The following is a 24,131-nucleotide window of genomic DNA, read 5'->3' on the forward strand; positions in this document are numbered from 1 at the left end:
GCAGAAATGTATTTTCCAGTTTCAGATCCAGGAAAAAACCGAGGAACTCCACTGGAAGAGAGGAGACTCCTAAGGTTCTCATAACTGCGTTCTGACCAACTTCTGTGACATTTAGTAAATGGAGATCTCTGAGACTGAGGAGAAACCAAAGCATATTCTGACAGAAAGAATTACCTGATGGAAAACACAAAGAGCATCCCATATTTGCCATGTGATAAACTAAGGTGCTGCTATTTCTGATGCCTTGTCTTGTCAACCAGAATCAAAATATGTTTCCATAGAGTTCTCAAATGCAATGACTTTATTTATGTCTGTGAAGGAGGTCCACAATGCTTTTTGAGGACATGATAACCAAGAAATGAAATGCTCAGGGTGTCTCACTTATTTTTAGACATACAAATACCACTCACATCAGAAATGTTTTGCATTCCTATCTTAGAAGTTAAAGGCAAGGCTATAGTTTTGGGTACTGAGAGATATTTGGGGTTTTATTTATTTTTTTCAGTCAAAGCTTAATTCCCAATGGAGTCATTTCTGAAGCAAAAATATTTGGCATTCTCTGTAAGATAGATATAATTTTGTAATATTCCTACCCCCAATGTTTGATGTATACTAATGTAAAAAATTTTTATCCTAATATTTGAAGATATTTTTTAAAACATTAACTCTGCTTCCCAGATACCCCTCTTAAGATAGACTAATGGCAAAAGTCTTTATGATTGTAAAGGTAAATTGTAGAGGTAAAGAAGCTGGTCAAAGAGACCCATCTGCCATCACCCCCACAATAGAGCTAGAAGGATATTCTTTGGCCCCAGTACCAGCATCCTCATGCAAAGTATCCTCATGAAAACTCCAAATTTTTCAGTATTCCTTTTGAATATGAGAATTATTCTGTTGTACTAGACTTGTTTACAAATCAGATATTTCTATTGTATGTTAGGAAAAGTTTAAAATAAAAGTGCGCTACCAAGTCATCTTATTGACATGGATATTGCCACACTAGTATTCATTTGTTTGTGACAATAATCTGACCTAAGCATGCTTTAAAATGGAATCTGGTAGAATAGGTTTTGGGTTTTTAAAAAATCATTAAAAACATCTCTTTTCCAGAAATAGGTTCTCTGTTTCTGAGCACTACTGTTCAGATGTGCCCCCATCTTTCCCATTGTATATTGTCAGTGACAGGCATCATGATTTAGGGTAAATTGACTAAATTAACACTCCTGTTAAGATGCAAAAATTTGTGTTTAATGTAGGCTAGCCTACACACTTAAAAATCAGACTGGAAATGTTAATGTTCCTGCTCAATCTTTACATGACACTGTCTCTGAACAAATTCTGGTTATCTAAGTATTGTCTATATACATTCCTCTTTAAAATGCTTTTTTCTGAAGAAAAATAGAAAAACACTTGAAGCATCATTGCAATAAGCTGATTCATCTTAATCCCCACAATTTGTGATATTATAGAGTATATGAAGTAAACCACTAATGACCACAAGTTTTTTTTCCTTATGTTTTCTGTGGTTCCTGAAAAGAATTTTCTTTGACAGAAAAATTTCTATGTTAAAAAAACCACTGTTGGTAACTAGTTTTTTGATATATCTTCAGTGGCTCTTGAAAAGAATTGTCCCTGTCAAGGAAACTTTCCAGATCTAAGTGCTTTTCAAAGAAACTTTTGGCTTGGCATCTAAACAAGTTTTTTTTTCATCATTTAAATATGCTCATCTCAAAATCTTTGACACTAATATCAATTAGCCTTCTTAAAAGAGAACTTGTCAGAGGGTGCTATTGTTTGTTAGATATGCATATAAATGCATATATATATATAGAGAGAGAAGCATTGATGCACTGAACCTATTGCACAATATTACAAATGTAATTTTAAACATATTATTTTATAAATCTCATGGCCCTTATGGAGCAAAAAATTCCGATAAGCATTTTTAAATGTTTGGTATTGTGGGGGTTCTCTCCCTATTTTCACTCACTTATTTTATCATTTAGTCTCATATATTCTAGGACAAAAAAATCTGTCTCTTCTGGGCCTGAAAGCTCAAGCATTTACTAAGTACATTTGATAGGGATGTATTGTATATATAATAACTGTCAAATAGCAAAGAATTTATTTGGTAACATCCCTATGATACTGTTTCACTTAGTGTTTTTTTAAATTATGATTTGCTCCCTGAAAATTATATATGATCAAAAATATGAAGTGGGACTGAGAAGAATTTTTGGAAAGGTCATAATGTATTCCCTAGTTAACAATGACTTGAATTTTAAACTGTTAATGATTTCAAGATGGTACTATATATATATATATATATATATATATATATATATATATATATATAAATAAATGCCTTAAACTTTCCTGTATTCTTCAAAGATTATAAATATTCTAGCAGGAAGGGACCTAGGGATTACCTGATCCAGTCCCTTCATTTTACAGATGAAGATACTGAGACAAAGAGTTGTGACTTGCCCAGTCACACAGCTAAAGGCTAAAAGAGACCCTACAGTTTATCTAGTACAACCTTCCCCTCTCCCATTCTACAAATGGGTAAACTGAGGTCTAGAGAGGTGAAGTGATTTACCAAAGTCCACATAGCTAATGAGTATCTAAAATGGGATTAAAACCTGATTCTAAGGCCAATAATATCTACTGCAATGCACTGTTGGCGCAACTGGGATTCAAACCATCGTTTGATTCCAAGGACAGACATCACTAAGAAATTATTTTATTTCATTATAACCATCTTTTGCTTTCTTTGGAAACATCTGTTGCTTTGTATTTGAACATTTGATATTACAAATTAGTAAAGAGTAAAATGTTTCTATTTCTATTGCCTGATTACTTATTTATTTAAATTTTATTAAACTTTTACTGCTCTTTCCCCTAGGTGGAGGCACAACCCTCCCCTCACCCAATCCCTGTAAATACAAGTTCAAGGGTGATATATCAAGGTTTTTAAACTGTCAAATTTTTTTACTTTAAACATTGTTTCTGCCTTAAAGTGAAAAGGTCAATATGGTATATTTTATTTCTATGATATTTTTAGTATATTTCCAAGTTCTTCATATTATACTTAGTAACTATAAAGCAAATTACGGTTTAGGTAACTGTGTAAAAGAAGTCTACTAGAGAGAAAATATTTATTAAAATGATGTTCTAGAAGTACTTGAGGAATTCACAGTAATTCTTTCTCAGGAAGTCATAATCTCTGCAAATACTTGTGATGTCAAGCATTGAAGTTCCAAGCACAAAGGTATAGAATAGGTATAAGTCCTAGGGTTTGTCCAGATAAATCTGCAACCTTGTTGCATCCAATTCTTGTTGCCAGCTCATGGCTTTTCTTACTGCTTCCAACCCTAGAAAACTATTATCTATTCCAAATTTAGACTTTCCCCATCATAGTTTAAATATATCATGGCTTGGCATAAGAATTAAATGGGAATTTTGGGGGAACTTTGCAGAAGATGCAAATAACACATTAAGGCCAGCAAACAATACAGAAAAAGTTTAGAAACTCAGAAATGATATATGTGTAGCATTATATAATATCAACATATTTTAATCTTTTAATATCATAATAATTCAGACTTCTCCAAAATAAAGGGAGAGCCAAAACATTTTACACAGAATTTCCAGATAATGAGGAATGTTACACTTCCCTTTCTACAGAAGAGATAATAACTATATTTCCATCTTCTTCATAGTTCTTCCTCCTAGCAACTCTTGCTTTATTTTTTTTCCTGGATATGTATTTTGATTTCAATATATTATGGGAAAGTGAGCCATTTTCCAAGTGACCTGTACCACCCTTTCCATCCACTGTGTGCTTATTTCATATCTTTATACCATTTAATGTATTCTGGGGATTTTTTCTGGCTCTCTTCCACCCAGCTGGCTTCTTTTAAGTCACACTTTCTACTAGAAGCCTTTACTTACTCCTATTAATTGCAATTCTTTTCCTCTTTTAATTATTTCCTACTTATCCCATATAAAACTTAATATATGTATTAGTGTTCTTTATAATTCAAGATAACAATACTGCTAAGTTATGCTACCTTATTTCTGACCAATAAGTAATCCCAACAGAAAAAAAACTTAATATATATGTACGTATATGTGCATACATACATATAAATTGTTTGCCTGTTGTCTTCCCGATAACTGATTAAGTTAGCACTCCTATTAAGATGCAGAAGTTTGTATTTGAGGTAGACTAGTCAATATACTTAAAAATCAGACTGGAAAGTTTGTGTTCCTGCTCAATCTTTACGTGGCACTATCTCTGAAAGATGCTGAAGACCAAATCCTTGCTGTCTAAATATTTTTGTCTTTTTTGTATCCTCAAAGTATATGAGTAAATATTTATTAATTGATTCATTGATTCATCATGTGTGAGCATATTATTACAAGTGATGGAAATAAGATAAAGATGGGGGAGAAAAAAGAGATGATGATTCTGTACCTAGGCCAGAAGTCATGGTCATTAAAATCAATTACAAAAGCATTAGACAGCATGAGACTTCAGACTGGAATAGGACCAGTCTATTCTTCTGTTACTAGCTGATATTGCCCAACAGACATATTTCAATCTTCTGGTTTATAAAACCAACAAATAGTATAGGGATATAATCTTTGTTAATGATATATTAAACTAGTTATAAAAATGCTACTCTATGATTCATTTGTAATGAAGGAATTAAAAGAAGACACCTCATTGAACCCAAAGCAAAACAAAACAAAACAGTTACTCATTTGCCAGACTTTAAACAGCTGAACCCTAGACAATAATTTCATTTAGGAAGTAGAGGTAGAAGTTCTTTGTAGAGAAGAGTCTTGGGAGGAGGACAGAGAAATAAGATTTCCTTTTCTTTTCCCCATTCTTCATCATCTGTGGAGTCTAGGAGTAACTTGCCCAATTGAAAAAGTTGTTCAATAGGTCTTTAGTTTGAGAGAACTCAAAATCCAATAAAATGATTAAAGAAACAAACACAAGAGACACCCAATCAGAGAAACAATCACTCAAGAGAAGAAACAGCTTCGGGAACTATGGATGGCTCCCAGGTGTGTGTCTGGGCCTCTCCCTGCAAGGACTAAATAAATGCTTTCTCTTTGTACCTGAAGATGTCTCTAATTAGTTAATTTGGGAAAGGGGTCTAGCACTTGTCCCACACACTTTCTTTAGAAGCCTAACAACACACTGAGCTTCTCCTATGTCCTGAAGCTATATTCTAAAGCAGGACTCCTTAATCTTTTTTTCTGTCATGGACTCCTTAAGCAGCCTGGACTCTTTCTCAAAATAATGTTTTTAAGTACATAAAATACAAAGGATTAAAAAGTAAGCCAAATATGTTGACATGCACTCATAAAAATATTTTTAAAATTCACTGACCAGATTAAGAACCCCTGGTTTATAGACACTAATCTTTGATTTTAGAACACTGAGATACTCTAACGGGATAATCCCAATTGTTCAAAATCATAATTATTTCAATGATATCCTGTCCTTTAAAATTCAGACACCCTCCTTTAAAATAGCATTTTATTGCTGTTTTTGTTGTTGTTTTCTCACCAGTCACTTCCTAATACATTACCACCACCATTCTCCCTTGTACAAAGGACAATTAAACTCTTCTAAAGAGAGTTTAACAATTGAATAACATTCTTCACAAAAGGAAGCATGTATCTGTGTTGATCCTCTAAAGACAAGATTGGTCATTGAATTGAATCTGAGTTCTAATGTCTTGTGTTGTTTTCATTTAGACTATTATGGCCCATACACATACATATATACATCCTCTTTGAAAATGAAGTACCAACAACTATACACACACACACACACACACACACACACACACACACACACACTTTGCTCTTTGCTTTTCACCACTTCATATAGTTCTTAACATGTACATTGGAATTCTTTATTTTTATATCATGTCTTATAGAACAATAATCCATTACATTAACATACCACATTTTTTCAAACATTTCACAAAAGATGGGCAACTGCTTTGTTTCCAGAGACTGCTGCTAAGAATATTTGGTGAAAATACTATTGAGAGGTAGGCTAGTAATAACAATAGACAACATGCTTAAAGTTCATTGAAAAGTATAAACAGGAATCTAATGAGTGTTCTTATTAATCTGTTTTTCCTACTGTGATTTTAGCTTGAATATGGCCTTGTCTGTCAGGTATAAAATGATGGCACTACATTGATGATTGTGACTAAAATGATCTTTAGTCATCTTTCTCACAGTGGGAGTAGATGAGGAACTCTTCAATTTATAGTTTCAGTCAGTATTACCTAAATCTATGACTGCAACTCAGCTTCCTTGCTTTACATGCTGCCTCAAAGCAGCATTTACTTGTAAAAGCTCTCCTTTAACTTCACCTGCTTGGTGAACAGATGTCTAGTAGTTCACATATATGCCATATCACTGACAATCACACCTCCATCTTATTCAACTACTATTATCTTCTATTCAAACATCAGAGCTTTACTTTGAATGATATATTTGTATTTGAATAATAAATAGTTTAATCATATTTTAAAATAAGACTATCTGTATGGAATATGTAGAACACGAGAAATCTTTCTGTGACTGACCTGTCTAAGGTATATGCCCAGTAGTGGAATTACAAGGTCAAAAAATTGTGTATGGACTATTTGGTAATTTTTCTTACATAATTCTGAATTTTTTCCAGAAGCCTTGGACCAGTTTAAAATACAACAGTGTATATTTCTCAACAACAATTTCCTATAGCCCTCTGTCTTTTAACATGTTTGAGAATTTGCTGCATATGAAATGAAATAAAGTGTTTAGAATACTTTACATGATTCCTTATCTCTTACATTTATTTCTGGCAAATTGTTCATTATCTTTGACAAAATATTAGGAAATGGCTCTTGGTCTGCTTTAATTATGTTAGATCTTGGCTTTCAGACTTTTATTAAAAATATTTGATGCAAAAATTTCTTCTCACTCAAAAATGTATTTGTATGCTAGTTGTATTGATCCTAATCAAAAGAGACATTGGGGGTTTTTTAGGTTTCTGTCACTAAAATGATCTATTTTGCCTTAGCCATCACTTCTATCTCTTGTTCAATTGTGAATTCTCTCCTTAATCAAAAATGTTACAGGTATTTCTTTCCATTCATTTCATTTTATGATATGGTCTTTTACATTTAGGTTGCTTATTCATTTGGAATTTATTATGGCATATGGTACAACTATTAGTCTAAATCTATTTTTTTCTTCTACCCTTTTACTCTTTTCAATAGTTTAATGGGTTTGTCAACCACCGTTTCTTAGTTTATTTGTTTATAGGACTTAATTATCCTCTTTCTCTAATCTACTTTTCTGTTTTTTAAACCAGTGCCAAATTGTTTTGATGATGTCTGTTCTGTAAAATATTTCGAAATCTGGTAATGTTTGTTGCTGTTCAATCATTCAGTCCTTTCCAATTCTTCATAACCCCATGGGCCATGGGGTTTTTCTTGACAAAAATACTAGAGGGGCTTGCCATTTACTTCTCCAGTGAATTAAGGCAAAGGAAATAAGTATCTTGTCCAAGGCCACATAGGTAGTGCCAGAGAGATGAATTCAGGTTTTCCTGATTGCAGGGCCAGCTCTCTATCTACTAAGCTGTCTAGCTGCCTTTAACATCTGATTATATTAAACCTTTATTACAGCATTTAAAATTTTATTTCCCTTGACAATCTTAAACTTTCCCCCAAAAATTAATTATTATTTTGTCAAAATTATAAAGTAAGTTCTTATCTCTTAAAGGTAAATTGTGATTTTAAATGATAGACTTTATGCTCATAAAATTAAGGATGACTGTTTTTCTAAGCTGCTCCAAGTAATTGAAGTGTTGTTGATTTTTAATCCCATATTTCTCAAACTTTGATTTATTTTACTAAAGTCTGCAAAATGTTTCAAGCCCTACTCTGATTTTAATTAATGTCCAGCTCAACTGAGTAACTGACCTGACAAACACTATAACTAGAAAATAAAATTGCTAAGTTCCTATTGTAGACATAATTATAAGGTATTATAATAGCAAATAACCTAGCAAATCCAATTACATGACAAGAAAGGCAAAGAAAGAAAGAAAGAAAGAAAGAAAGAAAGAAAGAAAGAAAGAAAGAAAGAAAGAAAGAAAGAAAGAAAGAAAGAAAGAAAGAAAAAGAAAGGAAGGAAGGAAGAAAGGAAAGAAGGAATGAAGGAAGGAAGGAAGGAAGGAAGGAAGGAAGGAAGGAAGGAAGGAAGGAAGGAAGGAAGGAAGGAAGGAAGGAAGGAAGGAAGGAAGAAAGAAAGAAAGAAAAAAGCTGCAGTAGATAGAGACTTTTAAATGCATATAACTGAGTTTGAACTTTGGACTCAGATCTTCCAAATTTGCTTCCTTCCTTCTTCCTGGTTATATTAGGATAAAATAGTCATGTTAACTCTTTAACTAATTTATTATTAGCAGGACAAGGTCTAGAGTTTAAAGCTCTCCCAACAAATTCTTTTTTCAACTATTTGTGAATTGAATCAACCTAATTGGAGAATGGTACAATCACAGAGCAAGAAGAGACTTTTTGAGAACATTTGGGCCAGTTTGATGCTTTTAGGCAAATGTCTAAATTAGGAATTGTTAAACTTTTTTGTGTCATGGACCTACTTTGGCAGTCTGGCAAACTGGCAAACCCTTTTCTGAATAATGTTTTTAAAGTGAATACTAATGTTAAAGTAAAGATATTATTTGGACTTGTGTCCAAGTTCACAGAAGCCCCTAAAAACTATCTACAGATCCCAGGCTAAGAAGCATTTAGTATGCTTACTCATCTATGAAGATACAAAACTTTTAATCAAATATTTATTACCTTTGAAAAATTTCTCAAATCCAATCAAAATTTCAAATATCTTTCTAGCCAAGTAGTTCTTTTATATATACATATATATTATTTAATAGCTTTTTATTTACAAGTTATATGAATGGGTAATTTTACAGCACTGACAATTGCCAAACCTTTTGTTCCAATTTTTCCCCTCTTTCCCCCCCATCCCCTTCCCCCGATGGCAGGTTGACCAATATATGTTAAATATTTTAAAGTATAAATTAAATACAATATAAGTATACATGTTCTGTTATTTTGCTGTACAAAAAGAATCTAGCCAAGGACTTCTTAATCTGAGGTCCAAAGGTATCTGTGGATGTGGATTTGGATGTGGAAAAAAAAATTACACTTTTATTTTCATTAAGCACTAAGTGAAATTTAACATTTTTTTCCATTATAAATGTAGGTAACAAACTGCTTTTAAGGAGTCACAGATGTCATTAATCTGCCAAAGGGGTCCAGGACACAAATCACCAATTTAGATCCACTTTATCTTGTTTTTGTCAGAATTGTTAAGTAATCTTCCATGAAAAATGTGTTCTGATACTAAGAAGTAACAGTGAGTTCTCAAAGACTATATAAAAGCAGAGCCAAAGTTCTAGCTGGTACAAGTCAGAAAAGCTTTTTGAGGTTATGAGTCTTTGAGTCCAGTGAAAAATAAAGAGCAGATATGAGAAATTCAAGGTAAATTCATCATCAGATTAGACTCAGTGATGAATTTTTACTCACAGAAATTCAAGAAAATCATTTAATATGCAAAGGACTTCCAATCTGCATTCTCAGGATGCTCTGAGTGAGAATAGAATGGAAATTTCATCTTGAAGTGTAAGTAAAAAAAAAGCAAAACCCACATACTTGAAAATATCAAAACACTTCACAGAGAACAAATTACATATTATTATTAAAGACTATCCTTCTCTGGCAGAGAGTCTCTGAAGAGGCTTTGTTTATAAAGGCAATATATAGAGAAATTATGAAGATAATTGTAAAAAGCATAATCAGCCAATTCTAAAAGAATGGGAGCACAGAAACAGGGAATAGAGAGGTAATGATCAGTGACATTTTTGTAATGCTAATGATTTTAATCAGACCATTTTAAAAAATAAATTTTATTCATATCTTTTGTTTTTAATATCACTTATATTATTCACTTTACTGATCCTTCCTTTATTAAAGAAAACAAAAGGGAAAAAAACAACAATTCAGCAAACCGAGATATTAAAAAGAATTTGATTTGTATTCAGTATTCCACACCCATGATGCCCCACCTTTACAAAGAAGAGAAAAAGAGGACATGTCTTCTCATAACTCCTGGGAGACCAAGTTTGGTAATTATAATTTCATAGTATTCAGGTTTTATTGTTTTGTGGTTTGTTTGTTTTTTTGTTTTTTTCCATTTGCAGTGGTGAACTTGTTTCATATATTCTTTTCCTGGTTCTGCTTACTTTGTATTTGTTCAGTATTCAGTAAGTCCTGCAGTAATTATCAAGCATTGTGGTGAGAACTGGGGATATAGAAAAATAAGAAGACAATCCCAGATCTCAAGAAGTTCATAAACTAAATGGTTTGAAAATATGCAAACAGAGATAGTTCTTACTTTACATAAATGAACCTGTCTGCAGAACTCTACATAAAGCAATTTTTAAAGAATGCAAATGTGCCCAGGATTTGGGAGGTGAGAGGAGAAGGGAGAGAAAAGGGAAGAAGTGCCCATGGAGGAAAGGACCACCACACAGATGAGCCAGACTAAATAGTGCCTGGCCAAAATAGAGAGGAGGAACGCGTGTAGAGGGGTGAAGGAGTAAAAGACTGGGACACAGATAGGATGGACTACATGGGGTCAGAACAGTACTGGAGGCCTGGCATGAGGGCAGGTAAAGAGCTTTTTCAGCTCTGAAAGTCTCCAGCCAAGCCCTAAACAGCCATAGTCATAGTGGCTGTCTTGAAAGGGCTTTTTTTGTTTCTTTGGGAGGCACGTGGGAGGAAGAAGAGTTGAGATGAGGGGCGTGAGCAGAGAGAGAGATTATAGTTTGGAACATTAAAATTAACATAGGGTTAGTTTGGGTTTTTTTTTTTTTAAATATGGTTCTTTTGGAATTTTTAATGAATTTACATAAAGCAAGAACTGACTTATGTACAAATAAGCTATTTTTGGGATAAATTAGAAACAGTCAATGGGAGAAGGCACTAGAATTAAGGGCAATCAGGAAAGGTTTCCTGTATTAGGTGAAATTTTATCTGGGACCAGAAGGAAGCCAGGAGGTAAAGATAAAAAGGAATTACATTCCAATTATGGGGGACAGCCAGTGAAAATATCCCTTCAAGAGATGGAATGTATTCATTACATTCATCCTTTCTTTCAACACTGAAATATCCCATTATATTCATGTACCATAATCTGTTTAGCCATTTCACAAAGTACTAGTATCTGTATATATAGTATATATATATATATATATATATATATATATATATATACTATTTTCAATTCTTTGCTGCTGTGGAGGAGGTGATCTGTAAATTTTGAGGAAACATCTCCTCAGAAACAATAACCTTAGAAGTAAAAGAAACAGAGCTATAGGGTTGTGTAAAAAGAGACTCTCAAACTAGGAAGGATGGGATGAGATGTAATGATTTCTATGTTGAAGAAAATCTCTCCTACCTTAGAGATTTCCTGCCCCTCCAGGAAATTGTGAAGAGATTAATTTCAAAGAAAACAAACTAGTAGAACAAACTTTGATCTTTGACAACTCCTAATACCAAGAGATTAAGATTCTAACTCCAAGATTAACAAATTTCTTCAAAATCACCTGATCTTCTGTCCTTTTATTACTTACTGTCCTGAATAAGGAAAGTGATGTACTTCCCTTTGTTCCAAACATTGTTTATCCAACTGGCAAGGATCCATTAATAAATGTTAATTAAAATTTTTATCTTTTGACCCTATTTCTTAATTTATTGATTGTCAATTAAATGGACCTAAATGGGAGGAATTACTGCCCTTGAGAATTTTAGGATCTTTGAATTGAAGAATTCCCCAAGCTAACCTAAGAGTAATACAACAAATATTTTGGTGTACATTGGCTTTTCTGTCTGTTGGATTAAATCTAGCAATGGAATCTCTGGAGTAAATGGTACTTGATATTTTATAATTTTAGAATAATTGCAACTTGCTTTCTTGAAAAGTCAGATCAATTCATAATTCTACCAATACCTTTCCAGACACCTTCTAAATTAAATTCCTGTCTTTTGTCATCTTTGTCAATTTGCTGGATGAGGTAAAACTTTACTTCTTTGTAACTTCCCACATTTTATGGAACTGGCTATATTTCCTTGTGCCCAATAAATATTGTGATACTAAGAGATTTATCTTTGTGTTTGGGTGTTAAAACTAAAATATATTCTTTATTACCTATGATTTCATCTAAATGACAAGGTGCTTTTTCTATTAACAGGTCAGCAATATCATAGCAAAAAAATTTTTTTTTCTTGGTTTAATGTTATCTAATAGTTTAAGTTGTTGAAGTTTACATTCTAATTCCTACCTGATCATCACTAACAGATATGAAAAATGTGTAACTTTCATCATAGGTTGTTTCCTTCTAGTAATGGGTTGTAGGCCTCTTAATGAAGCTCCCGGCGCTCAGGAAGCACAATAGATTTGCGTAACCTGCTTTCATTTCAAAACCAAATATAAATAATTTTAGGATTTATAAGACTTTCCAAGTGCCACTCCTTTCTTAGGGTGAGGGAAGAGTAATTTATGAACCTCCATTTACAACTTTTTTTTTAGAAAGCATTTTATTTTATTCATTTTGAACTCAAAGAAAAAAAAAAATGCCCGTGTGTGTAACACAAAAAGAGGATTCAATAAAAAATCATGAATCTCCATTTCATGCTGTTTTTCAAAACTGTGTAATAAATACTACATATGGTTTTCAAAGCTACTCGGCTTTTCTGTGCTTGAGTTTTCTTTTGATCTCTACTATGCACTTTTTATTTTTTCCCTCTCACCCTACCCTAAAGAAGGCCACCGTCACAAACACAGACACACACGTGGGCATAAAACCGTACTATACATGATTTTATTTAATAGAATTTTCTCTGAAGTTGGATAGCATCTTCCTTCCTAAGTCCTTTGAAGTAGATCGGAGTATTTATACACCATAAGAAGTCTTTATTTGAGTATGAATTGTATGTGAGGGAGAGCTTCCTTAAGTCAGCAACTTCCCTTTCTCTTCCATTCACCGAAGTCCGGCGGAACAGGTAGCCCAAGGACTCAGTGGATGACTTGGGCCCTTCTAAATTAAGGTCAGGCCTCAGTTTGTCAATAAGTAAGGACGGAAAACTTAAGGGCCCCCCAGTACTCAAGAGGTGGAAGTTTCTGAGTCTGGTTTCTGACTTCGTTTTATTTACACTTATTTCTACAACTCCTCAATTTCTACATATTGTATCTTCTTCCAAGAGCAAGCCGTCCCGTACAATAACGAAAAAAGAAAAAAGCTCAGCACAACTGACCTAGCCGCTAAGCCTGACGGCGTCCGCACTGTTCGGAGCCATGCTCAGCAAGCCCCTTCTCTGGAAAGGGTTTCCAAAACTCTGCAGGGGGTCCCTTTAACTGAGCTTCGGGAGCGCGACGAGACCCGCGCTCTCCCTCCGCCTTCTCTGGGAAGAGCCAATTGCAGCCCTCTCTCCCAGGGGCTCGCCCCAGGCTCGGACAAGGAGGCCGTTCCCCGAGCTGGGAGGGCGCCGGGGGTGGGCGGGAGGGTTGGGGGAGGGGAGGGGGGGAGGGGGAAGGCATGATCCTGCAGAGCCCTAGCCAGGAGCCGCAAGTGCGCGCCCAAGTCCCGGCAGGAGAAGGCGCACGGTCCGTGGCCCCGCCCCCGGCCCGCCCCGGCCTCCCCGCCCCCTCCTCCTCAGTTGTGCCCCGCTTTCCCCTCCCCTGCTAGTTAAGGCCGGTGCGAACTCGGCTGGGGGCGCTTAGTCTGTCGCGCCGAGCAGGCTGCCGGGCCGGCCCTCCGCGCACGCGCACTCCGGCTGCTCCTCCGCTCGCCCGTCCCCCCGGGCCCGGGCCGCCTTCCATCGCCCCGGCGCCGCCCGCGCCATGCGGGACTACGACGAGGTGACAGCCTTCCTGGGCGAGTGGGGGCCCTTCCAGCGCCTCATCTTCTTCCTGCTCAGCGCCAGCATCATCCCCAATGGTTTCAACGGCATATCTGTGGTGTTCCTGGCGGGGGTCCCCGAGCACCGGTGCCGGGTGCCCGCCTCGGCCAACCTGAGCAGCGCCTGGAGAAACCAGAGCGTCCCGCGGCACCTGCAGGACGGCCGCGAGGTGCCCAGCAAGTGCCGGCGCTACCAGCTCGCGGCGCTGACCAGTTTCTCGGCCCGGGGGCTGGTGCCCGGCAGGGACGTGAACCTGAGCCAGGTGGAGCTGGAGCCCTGTCTGGACGGCTGGGAGTACAGCCAGGACACGTACCTGTCCACCATCGTCACCGAGGTGGGTGCCGGGCCGGGGCCGCGCGGGGCGCTGGGGACAAAGCCGTCCGCAGGGCGGCCCCCGGCCAGCGTCTGCTGCGTAAATGCGAGCGCTCCTTGTAGCCCTCCTCGCTCTGCGCTGCAGGGCGTCACTGTGTGCTGGTGTCTGCCGTTCATCCTGCCTCTGCCCCTCTAAAGCATCACTGCAGAAGATAAGTTCGAAAGAAGGGTAAACCCTAACTTTTTACGGAAGCCTGCTGGGTTCACTGGTTGCTTTAGTGATAATTTAAAAAGACCCTTGAAAGCTGTTTGACTTTGAGCCTCTCCCGTTATGCACTCTTCCACATACACTCAAAGTGGAGCCTCAAAAAATATTCGGGTTAAATACATTCACAATTTTTTTCTTTCTTAGATTCTTCAGTTCTTTAGGAGACAGCTCTGATAGCCATCTATTCCCCCCCCCCCCCCCCCACTGCTCTACATTGGCATACTTCCTATCAGGAAGGAATAGAGCATTTCTAGAGGGTTAGAATTAAAAGGACTCTCAGAAACCTGCTAGAATAAATGTGATGCTAAAAGATCTCAAATCTTGTGTTTCTCTTTGCAGTTGGGGACACTGAGGCTCTTAGAGAGGAAATAACTTATTCATGGTTACATAGTAGCAATGTCAGATATAAAAAGGTGTTTTGTCGTCAGCTTTTTCTCTTATACAATGTCAAGACGTGTTAAATAAATGTTGTTTATTTTCAGTAACTTTTACTGATAACAAGAAAATAATAAACAAGTCATTTGAAAAGTGAGTCTCCTCTCTAACACACAGAGGCATTTTTCTCCAGCCTTCCCCCTCTCTCCTCCAACAAATTTTTCCAGGTCATTTGTTTTAAGGGATTGCCTCTGCATTTTTATGGAAGAACTTTGCATAAATGAGATGGAAATCCATGGGATATTTTCTGCTTCCCTGCAACTCATCCCATCTTTACCCATAGCCTAATGTTAACCTCATTTTTAAATGAAAGCAAATGTATCTGTCTCTAATAATTCATTCTTGGCACTCAACTACCTAAATGGTATAAATGTGGTTTATTCTTAGTTCAGGTTGAAAGGGGCTTCATAGTATCAATTGAGAATATAAGATAAACTTTGGCAGTTGTTCATATCTTATGATGATGAAAAAGTTTTAAATTTTATTCCTTCATCAATATATCAATGTTCACAAAAGGCAAATTATATTATGGAGAAAGTTATGAGATCAGACTATGTTACCTCTAAGCTGTCTTCTAGTTTTAACTATTTTTGGTTTTACCTTTTTTTTTTTTTTTTTTTTTTTAAGAGGATGGGCCAGTGGAAAGAACATTGGATTTAGTCAGAGATCATGTTCTTGAATCCTGGCTTTGCTACTTACTACCCATGTCACCTTGGACAAGTTCCTCAACTTCTTAGAACTTCAGTTTCCATCTCTGTTTTTAAAAAAAAGTTTTTTTTTAATTAAAAAAAAATAACCTTCCAGTTTTAAATCCTGCATAGGAGTAGGATAGTGTAATGGAAAAACCACTAGAGATTGTGATCAGAAAACCTGGGCATGAATCTCATGAAAGTGTGTTTAGAATTTTGCTGCATTAGTTGTTTAAAAACTTGAATAATACATGCGTAAACAATAGTACCAGAGGAGACAAAGGGGCTACAAGGATTGTGAACATCATAACACTCAAGGAAATATGTGGAATAATGAGGCTACCAATCCTCCAGAAGTTCCTCTCCTCCCTCCCTATTCTTTTTAGCCTAGGAGACTTCAGGGCTCTGGCCTACACCAGTTTTTTCTTCTTCCTGAATTGACCACAATTACTGATGACTAATCAGATCTTAACATGGGGACAGGGAAGAGCTGGTTATTCTTATTGTGGACATTATCTTTTGCTTTATAGAAGTCCATCATAACTTACTTTCCCTATAAGCATAGGGTTTCAGGTTTCAGGGTTGTGGAGTTGTATGTCTTTGTTGATGCGGGAAAGATTCTTATCTTTGTGATTCCCAACCCCCCCCTAGTTAATGTAATTACCCTTTAACTCACAAATCCTAGTCCCTTTGTATTCTGATAGAAGATCAGTACCTGTCCCAGGCCCCATCTGGATCTGAACCAACTTTGGGGCTACACCCATAGGCCCCTCTAGCTAAATCTCCCATTATAAAAGAGCTAGGTTGGGACCCCCTCTTTGCAGAGGTCCCAAACATGCTAACCATGTCAGGACTCTCTATCCACTGGACCCCCTGTGCGGTGCCCTCCTTATCTCTACCTTCGCCTATTTCCTTAACTATGCTTTAACCTTGCTTCCAAACCCCAAAAAAACCTCTTTTATCAATCTAGCTTTCAGGCCGATAAATGCCTTTATTGGGAACTCCAGCCGCTACTAGACCTTAATTACCACGGTATCCTTGTGCCGAATCCAAGGGGGTTGTAGGGGAGCTCTGTTTGACTCCCTGTACCCCAAACATGTCACTAGACCTTAACTAAACCCTAATTTCATTTAGGTACCCCAAATCTATACCTCATCATTTGTGTCTCATTCAGCTATACTTCACAGTAAAGTTGGTGTGTGGTTTCCTTTTCCTTAGTGGCAAAAGTAAAATAGTTCTGTGGAAAAAATGGCAGAAAATAGACAGCCTCAGTTTACCATCTGTAAAAATAGGGATAATAATTATCTCACAGAAGGGTGAAGACTGTACTTGAAGTCTTAAAATTTGCAATGGCCTGTTATGTTTTTACCAGAGTGAAACTTATGAATTTTGGCAAAAGAAAGTTTATGTGTTTATGTTGGTGAACATAATAAGTCAATATGAACAGGTATCTCATTACCAGAGTTTTTTTTTTTTTTTTTTTTTAATCCAAAATGGTGTTTCAGTTCTTTAATGGAAGTTAGGGTAATCCTCCTTAAGAATAATTACAAACATTTAAAACTAGCCTGAGGCATATAGAAATAAGTGATTTGAATAACTGAAAGGTTCCTTTGAAAGTAGGATTTGGAGGTGCTTATAAATGAAAAGAGTTATTTTTGGTATCTTGGTATTAGTAGATATTCACTATTAGTAGTAATTCAATATCTGAATTAGGGATTTTAAAAAGGGAAGAATTCCTTGCCAGATAGAAGGATTGGACCAGACCCTCATCGGTTCCTTCCTTTATCTGGGATTCTCTCTCTTATTCTGATGCTTTTTAGCTTCTTTCACCACACAAAGCAGATAAGCCAGTTTTGCTTCACTTTTTTCTTCTTCAAAGTGCCTTTCTGAAGGCTCAGAGCAAGGGCAGACTTTACTAGATTTTCTGATGCTAGATTAGTGGGCTGTTATTCTGTCACTGGTGAAGTAATTAATCAGCAGCAGCCTGAGCCTTACCTTTTTACACACAAGGTAGTAGTGATTTATGCTAACTCAGGAATGGAGCAAGAACCATGTGCCCTTTCCCCTACTTTCAGGCTGTCAAAGTTATCCCTACTTAAGTTTGCTTGAGAATCTCTAGGCCTGGATTTTTTATATTTCTTTTTTCACTGTGACAAACTGTTACTGTTGGGCAACTCATATGCCTAATCTCACTATGCTTCATTTTTTTCAGAAACATTTTTTTCCCTAACACTGTAGTTTAAGGTAAATTGTGCCTTTATCAGAATTTATGGTTTGGTTTCAGGATTGGTCTATAGCTGCCTTCCCTTCTCTCTTTTTATTATCATCTCCCTTTTTCATTCAAATGAGCAAGGAATCTGAGAACACCAGAACAAAACACAGACTTCAGAGTCTGAAATCATTACCAGATGTGTGTAGAGATGATGCCTGATGTCCTAGTTATAACTGTTTTATCGCACTTGAAAGCCTGCAAAACTGTTTATAATGGATAGCATTTATATAGTGTTTTAAAGTTGGTCGAGGGCTATCCATATATCATTTGACTAACATATTATCTTGGCCAAGATCACTAAACTGTTTTCCCAGCTCAACAATGAAAATAATTCTTCAGTGAATCCACAATGAGCAAGTATCATGTTCTGGGTACTATATTATAAAGGATTTTTTAAAATGAAAGTAATTGAATTCCTGTTCTCAAGGAGTTTACCTTCTACCAGGGGTGTTGTAAGGGATAAGCCTAAAATATAACTATCAGGTTAAATATAATAGCATTGGGGTGATAGACAGAGAGTGTCCTTGGAGTCAGGAAGCCCCTGAATTCAAGGTCCACCTCTGCCATTCTGGCTGTATGACCCTGGGGCAGCCCCTCAAGAGTTCTAGACAAAAGATTAGAAGAAACAGAAAAGGTCCCTATCCAAATTGTTAGAAAAAGTTCCTCATCAGGAGTTTCCAAGACTAATGAAATCACAAATCTCTTTTAAAAAGTGACAAAAAGTTATTAGGAAAGTTTACAAAGGAAGAACTCAACTCTAGCTAGGAAGATGAAGATTTGCTGGCCTCTAAAATAGAGCTGTCATCTGAGAGACTTTGAAAAGGAGGATTTCGGCAGTTAAAGGTTATCTGAGAAAGACATTGTAGGTAGAGAAGAAGATGTAAATAAAGGCATAGAATTAGGAGTTAAGAAGGAGTAGGATGTGTCCTGTGATGAATAAGGCAGACCAACAGAAACAAGAGATGTGCAAAGGGGAGTTCTGTGGGAGAGTCAAGTAGGTTAAGGTCAGCTCTGGAGGGTTTTGAATTCTGGACAGAGTATAATCTCAAAACCAGTTCTGGATCATGTTCTTTGATCTCAAGTAGTGACCCAAGTAGCAACCTGGGGGTTAGATGTTCCAGGTTTCAGTTCTACCATTAATTCATCTATGAGATGATTCACATCTCCTTACTTAGCCTCAGTTTTTCCATCTGTAAAATGCAAGAGCTGATAGGGTGTTAGTGGTTTACTGCTTAAGTATTATGTATTCCTATCATCCTTTAGCCAAAATTAATTAATGTGAATGCCTAATGTTGAATCATCTCATTAATGGGCAAACATTAGTAAATCATTAGCTTTACAGATGAATAGTGCTTACATACTCCTTTCTTCTTCCTTCTTAAAGTGTGCCCCTACCTGAGCCTTCTTTCTTTCCATTTGTCTTCATTTAGTTATTTCTCATGCTACCCTACCCAAATCTTGTTGCTGCCATATTTCCCTTTATCCTACCATTGGGTACCTATTTAGTGCCTAATTCCTATAAGGCCTAGCCTAGCCTACCTTCCAAGATAAAAAATGAATAGTTAAGCTCACTTTACTTTAGACAAGGGTCTTCTGGGAACAATGTATATTTGTTTTTACTACTAAAATGATTTATCTAAATTAAATAATATATAAAATAGGACAGATAAGGTCATTGTAAAATCTGTCTGGTATTATTGAAAATACATATATTAAAACAGCTTTTCAGAAAATTATATTCTAGGAATATACAAAAAAGTCCCTGTCCTATGAAAGGTCCACTGAACCAGGTGAACCAGATTCCATCTAGCTCTAATATTGTGTCCCAGTTCCCTCTGGGGACCCTTACTGCTCCATGCTCTATGCTCAAAGGTCTGGTTGAAGAGTCTTAAGGATTATGGATCTAAGGAAAGTGAATTTTTTCTTTTGCCTTTTATAGTATTTAGGCAAGTAAAAGTAGATGGATTGTGGCTAAATGTGGCTTAGCACATGCTACTGATTTAGATAGGGCTGTGGGCTTAGTGTAGTATGGACAAGTTAGTGTTATACAAAAGAGAGGCTTTGTTCTAAGGCATCCCTATACTTTATGATCTCCCTAATTCAGGCAACACAGCACACATGGAAAGAGAATGGAGAGCTTTCTCTTCCCACTGCAGAGGGACAATATGAAGAATGTATCCTGTAGATGAAGAACAATATAGTATCCAGATTTAAAACTGAAAGGAACCTTAATCTAATCTACTCTTACCTTTAATCATGCCCTTGAACTATAATTCTCTTCATTACACCAGAATGCTCTTATTCTGTATGGATGCTTACTGATCCCAGTGAATTTGCTTGATATGAATTCAGATTTGCTAGAACCATGGTATAGAACAATGAAGCTTAGACTAAGAATCTGGGGACTTTTGTTAACTTGTTTATGATGATGAATCTGTGTCATTGTCACAGAAATTGCCTAATTGTTACATACAGATCCCTCAAATGCACCTCATACTATTAAATGATCTATGACCCCAGCCTTTAAAAAGCACACTAGAGAAAAAATTAGGATGGACTCCATTCAGTCAGAGCTCAGGTCCTGGATCCAAAGTCAGAATAAGGAGATTGAGATCTGGGACTGGGAAGAAATGGAGCTCATGGTTTTTGCCAAGAACAAGTTTTCTTGTTTTCCTCTTTTCTTCTCCTCTGACACCTCCTTCCTTCTCACTCTCCTGTTTCATCTGTCAGGACCTCATATTCTTCCTTTATAAATGAAGAAGAAGGCAGTCATCTTTGTTACTTAGCAACTAATTAAAATGCATGCATACCTATGGAAGTTTTTCAAAGTCTGATTCAAACCAGTAATAATCAAATCCTGTTATAAGAAATGACTATTAAGTGACAACTACTTGAATATTTACCAGACAGCTAGGCTGGGAGCTGGTCCACTTCTTGTGCTGTCTCTAAGTCAGATCTAAGATTTCCTCACAGCGTGATGGAAATTCAAATCTACTTGGATGACAGTGAGAGAAGAGTAGGAAAGTCATTGAGTTGGCAGTTCTTGAATCCTTTGGGGGAGGATTCTTGTAGTGGTGGAAGGAGTGTTTGGATATAGAGAGCAGCATGGAAGGGAGATAAGGAGTTTTACCTTTTTGAGGCTGGATTGCACAGTGTGTCAGCCACCAGACTTGGAGACAGGAAGGGTGACTTCAGACACTTATTGGCTGTGCTAAGAGGGTGGGCAAGGCATTTGATCTGTTTGTCTTAAGTTTCCTCAATTGTAAAATAATAGCTTCTACCTCACAAGGTTGTTGTGAAGCACTTAATGCCTGGCACATTGGAGGCACTATAGAAATGCTAATTTCCCTTCCCTTCCCTCCTACTTATAGCCCTAGACAAGACACTCAAAACATAAGAGATCTCTCCTTCTGGTTACCTAGTGTTTATGAGAACATAGTTCTGAGTGAACTGAATGAATATTACATGTTCAAAAACAATAAATGAATTAAGTCAGTGTGGAGTTTGTGTGTTTTTTAAATACAGTTCTATAATATCACTGTCTTACTTTAGGTGGGAGGATTTAAGAATAGACCCAGTTGGGGACTTCAGAGGGATTAGAGGATGAGAATGAGTTGGGGTATCAGCTTCTATTAATCTCTGTAACAGCAACTTTAGGAAAACCAAAAAGAAACAAAACTTCTAGAAATAGCAACAAGAAAAATAAGACGGGTCACATTATAAACAAAATGGAAGACTAGACATTTTCTGATTTCCCTATATCAGAGAAATTGAAACTTCTCCAGAACAGAAATTATGAACCAAAGATGAAGAAAATCTCACTTGTCTTTGTAATTTAGGGCATTTGGAATCCAAATGAAAGAAATAAAACCCATGAACTGATATCTAGACTAAGCTTACTTAGAACTCCATGCCCACACCCCACATTGAGTAGTGAGACTGCGCCAACTAAGTCACATGAGGTCAAAACAAAACCCAATTGCATACCTGATCTCCCATTCCTCTTTCCAGTGCTGTGTAGCTTCTGGCTCCATTCAGGTGCTATGGCAAACCTAGCCTGTGGAAGTTCATTCTGGCCAGGACAGATAGACAGTATGCCTCTGTAGCACTCTAGATCAAGGATATTTTGTGAGACAAAATAGCCAATACTATCTCAGTGCTTCAAAAGGGATGGAATAGCTATTTGGGCTGTATACAGAGTTCAAATCATGTCCTACCTCCATCCCTTCCTCCCAGAGCCACAGAGATATAAATTACAAAAAATTAACCCAGTAGCCACCAGAGTGGTAGTCCTCTGAATGGGGTTAAGGAACAAAAGATATGGCACGGAACAGCAGGGTATAGCTTTGGGCTCTCCACTAAGACTGAAGGAAAGTGCTCAGCATCCTGCTGGGGCCAGTTCTGACTACCCAAAAGTCACTTGGTTGGTAGAACTTTAGACTGGTATATTAGTGAATTGCCTCACATGGGAGGAGACTGATACACTTTTGAAATTCAGCTCCCAAGGAAATCATCAGAGAAAAGAGAGCCAGGAAGTGAATAGGAGAAAATGGGGAACTGGTTGGAGAAGGGGAAGAGAAACAGACTGCAATTCCCAAAGATCTCAAGAAGAAAACTCAAAGACCTTTTGAACAAAAGCAGATAAATTTACAAGGAAAAATCTAATAAGTGGATTCAGGCATCTAGGAATAAATATTTCAAAACAAAGGAAAATGACCCAACATTTGATAAGATGCCACTCCTCTCTAGTTTTTAAAAGAGAAATAAGAATTATGAGAGCAGATTTTATGGTCTGCACCAAAAAAAAAAAAAAAAAAAAAAAAAAGATGAGCAAAATTTAAAAACTGGAATTTGTAATGGCAAATCTCACCAAAGAAACAAGAGAAACATTGTATTAGGTTGGAATGCAAATACACAAAAGTAAAGAGAGATCTGTAATAAGAACCATAAATGACTACTGTGGTGATATAGAAGATGTGGGTTCAAACATAGCACAACAGAGTGAAGTTAAAACAGCTATTTCTTCAAAGAAAAAGGTAAAATGGTCATTAACCCCAAAAAGAGTTTGTAGAAGACCTTAAAAAGAATTTTAAAAATCAAATAAGAGAAGTTGAGGAAAAAAATAGAGGAAAAATAAGAGTAATGTAAGAAAATTATGAACAAAAAGGTCAACCAATTGAAAAAAAAATTAAACTTATAAGATAACTCATTAAAAATTAGAATTGGGCAAGAGGAAGCTATTGACTTCATAAGACAGCAAGAAATAATAAAATCAAAAAATTAAAAAGAATATGAAACATTCTCATTAGAAGAACAACTAATCCGGAGAACAGATCAAGGAGAGATAGTATAAGAACTTCTGGACTACCTGAAAGTTATGATAAAAAAAAAAAAAAAGTTAACACTGTACTTCAAGAAATTAAGGAAAATTGCCTGAAAGATTTAGAATTAGAGTAAAATAGAAATTGAAAAAAAAATCCATCAATCACCAGTCAAAAGAGATACAAAGATGAAAACTGACAGATAAGTTTCAAAACTCACAGGTTAAGAAGAAAATACTACAAGTAACTACAAGCTGCAGAGCTCCAGGCAGGATAACACAGATTTAGCAACTTCTCTATTAAAAGACTGAAAGGCATGGAATATTGTATTCCATAGAATAAAGAAGCTGGATTTGCACCAAGAAAAATTTGCCCAACAAAGGTAAGTATAATTCTGCATAGGAAAAAGAAAGAGGAGGAGGAGGAGGAAGAATTGATTAGAAATGAAGAAGAAAGAAAAAGATTAAGATGTAATGAATTAAATGATTTTCAGATATTTCTGAGGAAAAGACCAGAACTGAAGAAAAATTTGACCTACAAAAATCAGTAGAAACATAAGAAGGTAACATTAAAGACCAATTATAAGAGACTTAGTAAGGTCAAATTGTTACATATTTGAGACAATATTCTCTTTGACTCTTAAGAATGTTATCATTACTTGGGCAGTTTGAAAGAGTATACATAGATGGAAGATTTGGGTTTGAGTTGAATATGATAGGATGATCCTCAAAAATAAAATTGGAGAGGGAGAAGTAAAATGGAGAAATT

The 24,131-nt window shown here is 36.4% G+C and overlaps 2 protein-coding genes across 5 annotated transcripts in view; both read left to right on the top strand.

The window, feature by feature from the left end:
- SLC22A4 (solute carrier family 22 member 4) overlaps positions 1-2,844 on the top strand; it is an 83,467-nt gene extending 80,623 nt beyond the window's left edge. For both annotated transcript variants that reach the window (XM_012549800.3, XM_023503829.2), the window contains exon 10: positions 20-2,844. In XM_012549800.3, the coding sequence (XP_012405254.2) occupies positions 20-95 (76 nt within the window). In that variant the 3' untranslated portion in view covers positions 96-2,844. The remainder of the gene's footprint in view (positions 1-19) is intronic.
- A 10,824-nt stretch (positions 2,845-13,668) lies between these two features.
- The window catches only part of LOC100914422 (solute carrier family 22 member 5), a 70,834-nt gene continuing 60,371 nt past the window's right edge, over positions 13,669-24,131 (top strand). The window contains exon 1 of one of the 3 annotated variants that reach the window (XM_031953100.1): positions 13,669-14,400. In XM_031953100.1, the coding sequence (XP_031808960.1) occupies positions 14,008-14,400 (393 nt within the window). In that variant the 5' untranslated portion in view covers positions 13,669-14,007. The remainder of the gene's footprint in view (positions 14,401-24,131) is intronic. The other 2 variants (XM_031953101.1, XM_023503864.2) reach the window with 2 other exon arrangements.

The sequence above is a fragment of the Sarcophilus harrisii genome, chromosome 2 (genome assembly GCF_902635505.1).
Source record: "Sarcophilus harrisii chromosome 2, mSarHar1.11, whole genome shotgun sequence".
NCBI lineage: Eukaryota > Metazoa > Chordata > Mammalia > Dasyuromorphia > Dasyuridae > Sarcophilus > Sarcophilus harrisii.